Source organism: Protopterus annectens, chromosome 14.part0 (assembly GCF_019279795.1).
Source record: "Protopterus annectens isolate FY-2018-M chromosome 14.part0, PAN1.0, whole genome shotgun sequence".
Taxonomy (NCBI): Eukaryota; Metazoa; Chordata; order Ceratodontiformes; family Protopteridae; genus Protopterus; species Protopterus annectens.
The window spans coordinates 851,867,358-851,880,930 of record NC_056748.1 but is presented as its reverse complement, the minus strand read 5'-3'; the positions used below and the strand labels follow the sequence as shown (position 1 = coordinate 851,880,930).

At 34.6% G+C, this 13,573-nt stretch overlaps 1 protein-coding gene across 1 annotated transcript in view; it reads left to right on the top strand.

Annotated features, from left to right (window-relative positions):
• The window catches only part of PCBD1 (pterin-4 alpha-carbinolamine dehydratase 1), a 195,465-nt gene that overhangs the window by 71,331 nt on the left and 110,561 nt on the right, over positions 1 to 13,573 (top strand). The window contains exon 2 of the mRNA XM_044056609.1: positions 13,057 to 13,188. Coding sequence (XP_043912544.1) covers positions 13,057 to 13,188 — 132 coding nt within the window. The remainder of the gene's footprint in view (positions 1 to 13,056; positions 13,189 to 13,573) is intronic.

Below are 13,573 nucleotides of genomic sequence, written 5' to 3'. Positions count from 1 at the left end.
TGCCAAGGAATGGTTGGAGACACTCCCTCTTGAAACATCAAAGGAAGTGTTGTCATTGTTCATGGATGTATTTATAAAAGTTTTGTAACTTAACTGTTTTTATATTTTGATGAAGTTCGATAAGTGATGAAAGTTCTTAATATATATGTAATTTATTGGCTCTGGTGTTAATCGATTTACCAAATAAAACAGTCGTTGCTCATGACTTTCTGCCTTGGGTTTGGTTTGGTTTTGGAGCCTTTTGGAGTTTGTGTTTTACATAAAATGTATTTCATGTAAAAATATACCCACTGTCTGGTTCCTAGTTTCCTGTATCAGACTTCTTCCATCCAGCCTGGCACAATACTTCAGTGATCTCCTAGATTTTGGTGAAACTCATCCATTCTTCAGGCATGGAGCTTCACTGCTCTTTTCTGTATATTCTCACTCATTTAACAGAATAATATTGGTGAATTCTATAAATTTATGTAAAACACTCATGGGCACTGCATCTATCTGAAAAAATTACATGGAGCTGCTTACTGCTTGGTGTGATGGATTTGAAGTGTTCTTAAGACACTTAGTCTTGCTGGCTGGATTCTGCTAAAATTCAAAGTCTGGTTATATTTGCATTCACAGTCTGTTGCATACAGAAACTTGCAGAATATACACTGATGAGAGAATATACTTTGCAGCATCAACTTTAGAGAGCAGTAACAAATAACTTTTATAATAAATCAAACTGGACAAACGTTGCAGCTTAAAAGTACTGTTCCAACTTTACTTCTCATATAGTACAGATGATGTGAGAGATATAACATTTACCTTAGGACAAATGAGTCCCTACCATACCTCTAACATAACTGGATTTATACAGCTCTTTATATACACTTTTTAGTCATGCATAAACATATACATTTCCTCTTGATATTCTATTTTGGAGAATTGCTCATCCTGTAGAAACAATACTAAGCTTCCTTGTTTAACAATGTCTTGTAAGAGACCATCTTTTCTGACAGTGTGAACATCCTGTAACAGTGTCCTGTTGTCCATGCAGAAAAACATATTTTTGAGGAAACACATTGTCCTGTATTCTATTTGGATCTTTGTATAAGAACATCTGTTCTTGTGCCAATGCTGATAGTCATGTCCTGTTTTCCATGCAGAAAAACATATTTCTGAGAAAACACATTGTCACAGTGTAATAAACATATCCTGTTGTTTTAGGAAACATATTGTGTCCATCCTGTTATTTTATGAAACATATTGTGTCCATTTTTTATATGCAGAAAAACATGTCAGTGTTCTTTAAAAGCAGATTTTGCATTTTTGCTCTTGCATACATCCTGTTTTAAGTCTGTAAGGGAAAAATGTCCATTCAGCAGGTTCCTTATTTTCCAAGCCATGGTCATTTAGTATGACTGCTGATCACATATTACTAAACTCTGTTTCTGCATTTAAGCAAGCTTTTTCTTTCAACATATTTACAACAGAATTAATTTCAGCCTTATATTCATAATATCTAACAATTCCCTCTGTTTTTAAACATACTCAAAACATTTTATATAGAAAACACATTAAGAAGCAAACCTATAGTCTTCTTTTGATACAAGTCAAAATGCAATTTTACATAGTTAATACAATGATATTAAGTATTACTACAAAAACTGAATGTATTTCAAACTTTTTCTTTTGCAGACCATTCTGTGAAAATATTTTATCAATTATGAGCTGTGTCTCCTTTAATGTTATTTTTTTTAATATGATCAATTTATTCTTTTGCAATCACAGAATTTAATTTATGACTTAGAACTGTTCCATTAACTCTTTGCAACTGTTGAATTAACTATAAGAGACAGTAACCATGTGCTACTGCAAGCATTTATACACTACTGAAAACACACAATTTCAATGTCATTTTAACCATAACATTGTGGTCATGTCTTTGAACTGCCCATTAACATCTTGGTAAAGTACTGAACTGGGCGTAGATAATAAATATTTGAAAGCAATTATTTTACTGGGGTAAAACCAGTGATATTACAACTTGACAAATTAGTTTTGAACTTATTACAATGTATCCTGATCAGTATTTATTTACATAGACTGTTTGCTATTTATGCATTTTAATCTAGTAGGTACCCTGGACCCATTGTTTTCTTTAAATATGTTTTTTTCACACATATTCATTACTAGACATTAATTTCATTTGTACTGAATTTTTCTGCATTTGCACATACAAAGACTATCATTTGTACTGAAATTTTCTACATTTGTACATAGAAAGACTGTAAAGTACATTTAGTCTAATCTTACAAATTTAATAACATTAATATTAAGCAAAATCTTGGAAAATTTTTATGTCTCTTTAGAAATATCTAGTGGAATTGATACCATATCCATATGTCCTGTTATTTTAAACTACATACTCAGCAATTAGAAACATTGATGCTTTTTTATACCAACATTGTTTTGCCAAAAACATATTAAAAATAGTGACCAATCTTGTTCATTTTTTTTACATATCTTTACTCTCTTTTGTATAGCTGTAATCAATTTTAAGCCATATTTTGTTTTTTAAACCATCTCTTGTATAGCTTTACAGTTTAACAGGTTGTAAATACAATTTAATACTAAACAATACAATAATAACCATTATGATAGCTATTAACAACTTGTAAAATATCTTATCCTGTCAGGTTTAATCCAGTTTACCAGTATTTCTAATACACTAATACCTGTCCCCCCCCCCAAAAGAGTATTGTCAAGAAGGAATGAGATATTTTTTCCTCTAGCTTTATTTTAGACCCTTGTTTATTTTTTCTGTAGCTTTATTTCAGACCCTTATTGTTTATTTTTTTCTGTAGCTTTATTTCAGACCCTTGTTGTTTATTTTTTCTGTAGCTTTATTTCAGACCCTTGTTGTTTATTTTTTCTGTAGCTTTATTTCAGACCCTTGTTGTTTATTTTTTCTGTAGCTTTATTTCAGACCCTTGTTGTTTATTTTTTCTGTAGCTTTATTTCAGACCCTTGTGCAGTACTGCTGATACAGTCAGTGTAAAACCGAGAAAGTGCCCTTCCCCCTTATAGCTTTATTTCAGACCCTTGTGCAGTACTGCTTATACAGTCAGTGTAAAACTGAGAAAGTGCCCTTCCCCCTTATACAGTCAGTGTAAAACTGAGAAAGTACCCCTCCCCCTGTAGTACTGCAGCACTGTTTACCTGCCCTATGCTGTGAGAATAGAATGTATGTCAGCCCAACACTTTGGTTATACATTTATTTTATTAGGTTACTAAATAAAGCTTTCACTGTATATTACCTCTAGTAGGTATTTACACCCTCCTGCACAATTGATTTGAACTGTATATATACTATAGCCCATTTGCTGACTGTACTTGATACAACTGGAGTTTTTTTGTCCTTTTAACATTTACTTGCAAACAGATTATAAGTGGCATCTATGCACAATTGTGACATTTTATTACAATTACCAAATAGTGTTGCCTGTAAACATTTTAACAATTATGTTTTAATAACAGTGATGCTTTAGAAAAACTCAAGCTACTTATCTGGCAATCAGTCTTGTTGTTTATCTGATCTTTCCAACATTTCCTGTAACTATTCATTCAGTCTAGGAAGGTCTGAGCTCACATTTTATACTCTATAAACTATAATTAATTCTTTTGGCATTTTTCCTTTAATATGATTGTGATTTGCATAACTATGCATTTATACAACATAAATAGACATTATTTTACAATTACCTTACATGGATTTCAGTATTTTTTATTTATTTATCTATTTCACTATTTAACTATTTAACTGTCCTGCCATTAATTTTACAAAAACTGTTTGAATAATACCATCTGTGATTTTCTTTTTAAAATTCAGAACTTTAACTGTTTGGTGTTACTATATAATTATAAACAAATTGTAAAAAACAAAATAGATATTAGTTTAATTAACATATGTTTATATTTATATTTGCTGACATCTGCCTTTTGCTTTTGTGTATTGTAAACAAATGTACTCTAGATGAAAAGAACATATATGCATGTCTGTCTTGTATCTGTATATCTTTATACAAGCATGTCAGTCTTGTGACTTTAAATTTTTACTCATCTATTTTTATTTAATTTTATACACTAGAACAGTTTTTGTTTACCTTTTGACTGTGCTAAGAATGGCATTCATATGCTTTACTTTACTGTAGTACTGATAGATGTCTTGCTTTAACTGAATGAAAGTAAAACATTTAAAAATGATTTGTCCAGACATCAGATCCTACCATCCTACCATGTATGTTTAACCATTTTCAAAACATAAACATATTATAAAATATATTTCTTTTGCACAGATTAACTGTGTATGCAGGAAGTTCCCAGTCTTTGTCAGTTCAGCTAATTTATTTCCTTTATCCTGCAACTGCTGCTGAATTTCCTGTAATGTTGCATGGTCTTTCTGACATTCTTTAGCAAGCTGTTCTGCTGAATTTGAAACTCCTATGCACTTTTGAAAAGATGTATGTATAACTTGTCTAAGCTTCCTGAACTCATTGTGTCTGTCTTTTAGAAGTTTACTACATTCCTTTGTAACAAAATGTACTAGGGGTTCTATCAGTAACTGATTTGACTCACATGTGGTGACAGGACATAACTGTTCAACATCAGAATGTAATGGAAACACTTTACCCTTAGTTAATTCTTTATCATGAACAGATCTGTCTTTACAGTCTATTTTTTTAGCAATATGATGCAATATTATTTTATGGCATAATACACAAAATGCAGTTTTTGTTGAAGCACACACTAAACATTTGTCATTTTTCACATGGTTTTCTTTGAGATACCAGTCAAATATTGTAATACATTTGCATAATGCCTTACTATCAACCTGCCATAATAAGGTTTTACATTTACTAATGTGCTGTGTATACCAACATAGCAATTTACTAAAGTTTGGTTTACTCCTGCATGAATTATAAATAATATCCATACTGTCTAGTAATATACAAACTGTCTAGGAATACACAAACTATGTATGAATATACAAACTGTCTTAAGAATATACAAACTCTCTTAAGAATATACAAACTGTTTAACATCATCCACACCAAATATGTGACACAGAAAAAAGTCTTACCAGTTAGCAAGAAAACAGGTGATCAAGCTGTTATTGCAGATGGCTAGAAATTTTTCAGGGTCACTTGAGAAGCTGGTGAAGCACAACAGGCAGCGGACTACTGTGCTAGTGGACATTCACCTTTTCTTGAAGAATTTATGGCACTGCGAATTTCTTGAACTAGTCTCACTCCGGATTTTAGACATCTAAAAAACTTTACTACTGCAAGCTGCATAAACTGGAATACTTCTGTTTAGGATTTACACATACGTACAAATGTTAGTTACTGCAATTTGACTGAAGTGACCCTCTGCAGGGCTTACCATCACTCCCCCTGTGTTTGAATTGCAGATTGTAGGTTCAAATGCAGGCTAGCTTCCCATTGAAAAAATTACATGGAGCTGCTTACTGCTTGGTGTGATGGATTTGAAGTGTTCTTAAGACACTCAGTCTTGCTGGCTGGATTCTGCTAAAATTCAAAGTCTGGTTATATTTGCATTCACAGTCTGTTGCATACAGAAACTTGCAGAATATACACTGATGAGAGAATATACTTTGCAGCATCAACTTTAGAGAGCAGTAACAAATAACTTTTATAATAAATCAAACTGGACAAACGTTGCAGCTTAAAAGTACTGTTCCAACTTTACTTCTCATATAGTACAGATGATGCGAGAGATATAACATTTACCTTAGGACAAATGAGTCCCTACCATACCTCTAACATAACTGGATTTATACAGCTCTTTATATACACTTTTTAGTCATGCATAAACATATACATTTCCTCTTGATATTCTATTTTGGAGAATTGCTCATCCTGTAGAAACAATACTAAGCTTCCTTGTTTAACAATGTCTTGTAAGAGACCATCTTTTCTGACAGTGTGAACATCCTGTAACAGTGTCCTGTTGTCCATGCAGAAAAACATATTTTTGAGGAAACACATTGTCCTGTATTCTATTTGGATCTTTGTATAAGAACATCTTTTCTTGTGCCTATGCTGATAGTCATGTCCTGTTTTCCATGCAGAAAAACATATTTCTAATAAAACACATTGTCACAGTGTCATAAACATATCCTGTTGTTTTAGGAAACATATTGTGTCCATTTTTTATATGCAGAAAAACATGTCAGTGTTCTTTAAAAGCAGATTTTGCATTTTTGCTCTTGCATACATCCTGTTTTTAAGTCTGTAAGGGAAAAATGTCCATTCAGCAGGTTCCTTATTTTCCAAGCCATGGTCATTTAGTATGACTGCTGATCACATATTACTAAACTCTGTTTCTGCATTTAAGCAAGCTTTTTCTTTCAACATATTTACAACAGAATTAATTTCAGCCTTATATTCATAATATCTAACACTATCCATGGCACTCAGTTCTATACAGGAAGTGGTAGAAGATTAGGGTAGTTCTTGGGAGTACTGGCCAAACTGTGTGTTGTACATTTGAATACTACCTTGAGTCTACTTTGAAAATAGACAATGCCTAGTGGGAACTACCTGGTCAACAAATATAAGCAAGTAATTAAGTAAAAGAATAAATAAACAATCAATTTACATTGTAACTTTTCGGAGCAGTAAGGCACTTTCTGGCAAATTTCCAGAATGTGAGCTTAGACTGTGATTACTTGGAATGTACTTCAACAGTCACAAGCAGTTCAACTGCATCTGTGCCATTCAGTCTAATGGCTTTAATCTGAAAATACTTTCTTATAGCCGGTATACCCATCCACACCACCAAACGTATATATTCCAACTACTTGGACCCACAGCATTGTGTAAAGGAAAAACTCCCCAAAACAGGGCACAGTGGTGTCAAGCAATCACTGCTTTCATTCTAGTACAAGCTAGTAGGTGATTCTAGTGTAACTACTGTGCAAGTAAACAGGAAACAGCTTCCTAACAATTTTTCTTTAGGATTAAACTACATATTTTCCATTTCTGAAATTTCCCTTAACAGTAATTTCTAGGCCATATTTTGAGTCTGTGTTAGCTGTCTTTTCCAGTAGATAATTGGAAAGGTATAGTCTTTAATCATTACAGAGTTTTACTTATTGGTATCTACTGTTATCTCATCTTTTTATATTAGCAATAAATGCACAGCTCATTCACATGTCTTTTTCTGGCCCGGTACATTAAACCATGCCTTTTGTCTCCTTTGACTATTTTCTTTACGCAAGGATTTACATTTAATTTGCTTCCCACATTTTGCTTTGTTATAATTTTGCTCCTCACTGACTTCATATTTTTTCTTTGTACTTAGCAAACATAATTTCTTACAGTTTGTAGGCTCCTTGATGTATTCAGATAACCAGAATATTTCTTCCTGAGGATTGTCTCTAGATCATCTTGTGTTTGCCCCATGCCTCTTAACGTCTTTGCTCAAGAATTCTGGGCAAAGGCAAAATAATATGCGTGTATGTTTGTGTGTGTGTGTGTGTGTGTGTGTGTGTGTATGGGGGGTGGGGGTGTTCAAAGGCAAAAATCAGGGATGTTTTTAAAATATTACTCTGATTCATTTAATAGAGCAAAAGGTTTGCATCAACACGCATATTTTGAATAATAAGATGTATGAAACTCTGTCTGGCATAACTGACCAGCTGTAATCCTCACTGATTCAGCATAAAATGAAAAATATGAGACGATCAGAGATGTGCAAAATTAGGGATAGTTGAGAAGAGGTATGACAACTTCTACTCAGTTATTAACAGTTTTGCTCTTGGTTCAGCTGTTATCCTAAGTCATGATCACAGATTTTGTTGTGTCAGCATCTGCTTATGTAAATTACTATGCTTCAGACTGTGACACAAGGGGAGATAGTGATGCACAAGGCAGGCCACCTCAGACTACAAGGAGATAAAGGTATTGTACCCTAACAGTGGCATTTCTTTATGTGCAACAGCAAGTGGTAACATTAAAAAGGCTTATGATTGCCTTAAAGATTTTAATGACACTATTGGTACAGTACCTAGAAAGCTTTGTTATTAGTACTATAAACATCAGTCATTAAAACCTCTCAGTAAGGTCACATACATGCTTAACTTTCCTTTTATATCACTGACTTAAATGGCTCTAGAATTGGTGATTTCCTCACATTTTTCTTTAGTTTATATTGTCTGGGTAAGACACAAATACTTGTTTTTAGTGGTGACTTAAGAGCATCCATCTGGTCAGGTGACTTGTTTTGGCTCAATGTGCATTAATTTGGAGGTCATAAGAACCAAACTCAGATTAACATTGTACAATGCACTTGCCTTAAGTTATCATGCTATATTGCTAGCTGTACACTGCTGTATTTTGTCTAACAATCATGTCCATTTCATTAAGTACTGCAACAAAAAAAAAAAATGTCAGCTGCACCTCTTTGGTGGTGTGATAATGCTAAAAATTCTGCTGTTTTGGGCATACCGTTGTGTGTCTTTATCTTTCATCAGAACTGATGTAACCTTTATGAAGTGAGTTCAGGAGGGCACATTTTTTGTAAGCTGACATATATGTGCTAGGTTACCTGTTATTATGTTGCTCTTGCATTGGTGATGGCACATTTATGAAAACATAACTCTGATTGGCACATCACACGTTGTATTGCACAACCATAAGTAAACTGATTAGGTGAAACAATGATAATATTTATACAGAGAACTAATAAACTGTTTTGTGAAAGATGACTGTGAAATCCACTACTTGCATATTCACAGATAAACAAGACATAAGCATTCCTATTATGGTACGTATTACCACTCTCAGTTAAACAATAACATGTTTCTAAATATGAGTTGCAAAAGGTTTGTTTACTTTTTCCTCTCTCCTTGGTTTCAAATGATTTATGCAACTGGAAAACACCAAAGTGCTGATAAGTAACCAGACTAAGCGGTTGCTAGGAGGCAGTGGTAGGATTTCATCTTTTTATCAGTGGGATCTAATGGAGGAAAGGTGAATGACAGCAATTTCATTGTGTGCTTTATTAGCTTTGCCTTAGCTTTTGAAAAGGCCAAACATCAGCTTGCATATTTAGCAGCACAGAGTCTCAGTGGAAGACTGGTCATCAAATAATTCTGCCTGCAGTATGTATTGTGTTCGAAAGTCTTGTGGAAATTATTATTCATTCTCATATTTAACTTTTATAAAAAGCCTTTAATATTTGAACTGTAAAAGCCATAGGTTATATTGTTATATATTTCTTTATCAGCAGTTTTGGTCACATTCTGATTTTTTAAAGATCTGCAGTAAATAGTATACTTTCTCATAACGTTGTAGAACAATACAAATATGTATATCTGATATATACAGCATTGTAATAAAATGGTTCATATAACCAATGAAAATAAATGGAATACATTCAAGATCCAAAATGTATTTTTCTTATTTGTTCGTACTGTAGTTTTAAACACACACACACACACACACACACACACACACACACACACACACACACACACACACACACACACACACACACACACACACACACCCTGCTGTCAGTTTACATTAACTCTGCTAGCACTGTAGAACTTTGCTTCCCTGCCATAACATATAAACCTTAGCTCCAAAATGTGAATTATAAATACAGTGCAGTTAATTTGTTAATTGTATTTTCTCTAATATTTATTTAATCTTATTCAGAGTTGTGGGAGAGCTCAGGTTTATTTTGGCACTCGTGTGGTCAAAAATATAGAACCACTTCTGAATGAGCTGCCAGCTAATGCCAGGATGCAGGCAAACACATAAATTAATCTGCTACAAGTACTTGTGTGCAAGTAGTTCATGGAATGCTTGTTGCCACAATTGACAAGTGCCCTAAATCCCACTAGCCGATCCTAGAGATTTACCTATTCTTCCCAGCATCTGACTCTGCTGAATTACATAGCCTTACCAGAACCCTAACTCTAACCCTAAAACTCCCTGTCCCTAACACTGACCATAGCACACTCCTTGCAAACCATAATGTCCTTGATCTCTCTCTAAACTTAAAACGTCACTCCCCTCCTCTCTAAACCTAAAGTTTCTGGTCATTCCATAACCCTAAAACTCCACTCCCACTACTTAACCATAAACTTCCCTTCTGCTTCCTAAATGTTAAAATCCCCTCCTGATCCCTAAACCTAAGGTTCCTGATAACTCCATAACCTTAAAAGTCCCCTACCACTCCCTAAACCTGACTTCCCTCCTGCTTCCTAAACAAAGTTCCCCATCCTTAAACCTAAATCCACTCCTAATAATTACCTAAAATCCTAACCTGCACTCCCATCTCCTCCCACACTAACCTTGTCCTGATGCACTTTGCCTGAACATGTAATTGAATTTGAGCGAGGGCAGCCAGCCATGCAAGCTACAAGATACTTGAGTCACTGACTGGGACATAGTGGTATGTGAGTGCCTGGGACTCGAGTGCTTGTAGTAGACAGCCCCCCAGTACACACACACACACACACACACACACACACACACACACACACACACACACACACACACACACACACACACACACACACACATGGGAGATTCAGAAACTCACAAATTCACCTAACAATATATCTTTCAGATGTAGTAAGGAATTGGACACTCCAGAGAAAACTCTGAATCAAAGGTACCCACTTTCTGACATTAAACCAGTGATCTAAGCACTGTGAACAAGAAATATTAATTTCTGTATCACTGTGACAATCAGCTGAATTGTCTTGTTATTTTTTCTTACATTTTTGTGTGGCATGTTGTTTTATATTTACACAGGTGTTGCTTTTATTTACTGAAAAGCTGGTAAGTATTACTACAGTAAAATATAATGAGAATACATTTATATTGTGGTGCATGTATCTGTATTGCACATGCAATGATGTTAGCCTGTAAAATAAAAATAAAAACAACGTATAAAATGACAGAGGACCTTTTATTAACAAAACAAAATATAAAAGTAAGCACTTTTGTGGGAAAAATCCACTTCATTAGACCATGTTTTTCTACATTCATAAAACAGTCAGTTATACCAAACTTCTTAATTCAAGTACCAATGCAGATTCAGGAATCAAGTCACATGATCATATATCATTATCTATTATATAAGGTCTTCATCTCTTCAATCTTGGTCTTAAAGAGACCTTATCTATGCAGCCTACTGATGTTGTGATTCCACCATGGAAGCTTGTTTTTTGAGTTAGTTCTGTACTTATTCCTGGTGGGTACAGCTGACTCTATTAACATGCTTGTATAGCCAATGAAGCCAAGGAACATTATACAGCATACTAAAAACATTCACAATATGGTAAGTGCCCTGGCATCATGCTGCCTGACGTTAGTTCCCACTGCCTCTATCAAGTAGAGCCACTATAGTGATCCCCGGGGTGAACTTTCTATTTCCCATCCACTCATCAAGATTTCTCTTGAAGAGGGTCAGTGAGGTGCTCTGCTAGACATGTATGGTAAGTCTATTCCAAAGCAAAAGCAGTCTCTGGGTTATGAACCTGTCCCTCCAGCATGTTCTGTTGATTATGGTAATGAGGTTGAGGTCTCTCGAGCATGTGGTGTGAAGTGATTTGGATTTCTTTAGATGTAGCATTTCTAACAGTGCTGGGTCAGATATGCTTTGTAAGTCAATTAGAGATTGACTCTTAGTAGATGATATGAGAGAGACTATCTGGAGTATTTTTGAGTCTGTCCGTGTAGGACATGCGTTTAAGGCCCAGGATCCTATTTGAGAGGTACTTTTGTGGCCTTTCCAGTTGTTGCATGTGTCTAATGAGGTACATGCCAAATGGGGTTTTATACTCTGATTGGCCTAATGAGGGAAGAGCTGAGAGGGATGATGACCTCTTTCTTTCTGGATGCAAAACCCTTGGTAATGAGATGTGCCACATAGAAGGACTTTCTGACCACTTATGAGGTACATGTCAGCTGAAGAATTCTGGGGATAGGCTGGATATATCTATATTCTCATTTGTGTTTAGTTTTCATTTATTTTCTCAATACATTAATATACAGGAAATTAGAAAAACAGGCAAACCTTTTTGTTTATCTCAATGATTTAAGTACACTCTGGAGTCCTTCCCATACCTGGTTTCAAAAATTTCTTTAAAGCATACCTGTCTGATTAAGTACACCAGAAAAAGGTGTACAGGGGCGCACAACCATCTCACCAGCACATGGCACCTGGTGTTTGGTGCTGATTTGATGAGCCAGTGCAAGGGAGCTTTGGGATTGCAGAACAGTTTCTTTAATGTTCCACTTTGGCGTGCAAACAACTATTACATTTAACGTAGTCAGCGTTTATTTTTCACATGTCACATTTAATCTAGCTGTAGCTCATTTTTCAGTCGGAGGTGAGAATGCATTTGATGCATAAAGTACCAAATCACAGTTATTCTTTTAAACATCCTTATCAAGTAAGTAGTGAGTCTTATTGGAAAGATGGTCTGGTAGTTAACAAGTGGTTTAAGGCTCTATAGTCTTATGTGATGCTTCATCTTTCTGTACTGCAGAGTATGATTCTCTCAGCCTTCTTTTGCCTACAGTGTGACTCTAAGCGAGTTGCTAGACGTTCTTCCCAGGTTGTATCTGGAGTGGTTCTATACTACCCTGGTTAACAGAAAAAAAAAAAGATCACATGAGTGAATAAAAAAGGATTTTAGTAAGCATAGGATATAGGAAGAACAAAATTCATGTACCTCCATACAGAAAGAAAAAGTGGGGAAAGGAAATATAAAATAAAATAAAAAAAATACAAAAAATATGGCTATACATGAAAGCTTGATGTGTGGCAGATAAAATGTAAAGATTCGCCTGGGGTAATGTGTACAAAAAGAATGTAACACTTTCTTAAAAATTAGCAATCCTGTAAATAATGTGATATCTGAAAAGAATGGAATGTAAACTGATATCCTCTTTGGAAAACTGACAGGTGTTAATGTGAGAAGGTGGTTTTGGTCATCAGATTTATCATGTTTTCTTTTCTTCACAGTCAAGGAAAGTTCACCCACTAAATGCAGAGGAGAGAGACCTGTTACTGCCTAACCTGAACGCTGTGGGCTGGAATGAGGTTGAAGGCAGGGATGCAATTTGTAAAGAATTCCATTTCAAGGACTTTAATCAGGTAAACATAGACTCGGCCCTTTATCCTCTTATTCTCAGTAAATATAAATGTTTGCTATTCTTAAATTTAAGGATGGTATTTGGTAATCTTTATTATATTAGCATTCAACTTGCTGTATGTTAAAATATTTTGTACTACAATTAATTATCAACTGCTTACTAAAATGTGTTTGTAAAGGTTTACACAATGGCAGCTAGATAATTTTCTGTGAAATAACGGTAGGAATGAAAACAAACGTGTTTCATGATACCTTGATTTTTTGTGTAGTGCTGCTAATATCCCGTGCATCGCTCTGTTTTATAGTTTTTTTTTTTGCACTACAAAGTGTCTTAATAAGGACAGCCATTTTGATATTTCATTTATTTAGTTATTAAATCACTAACTA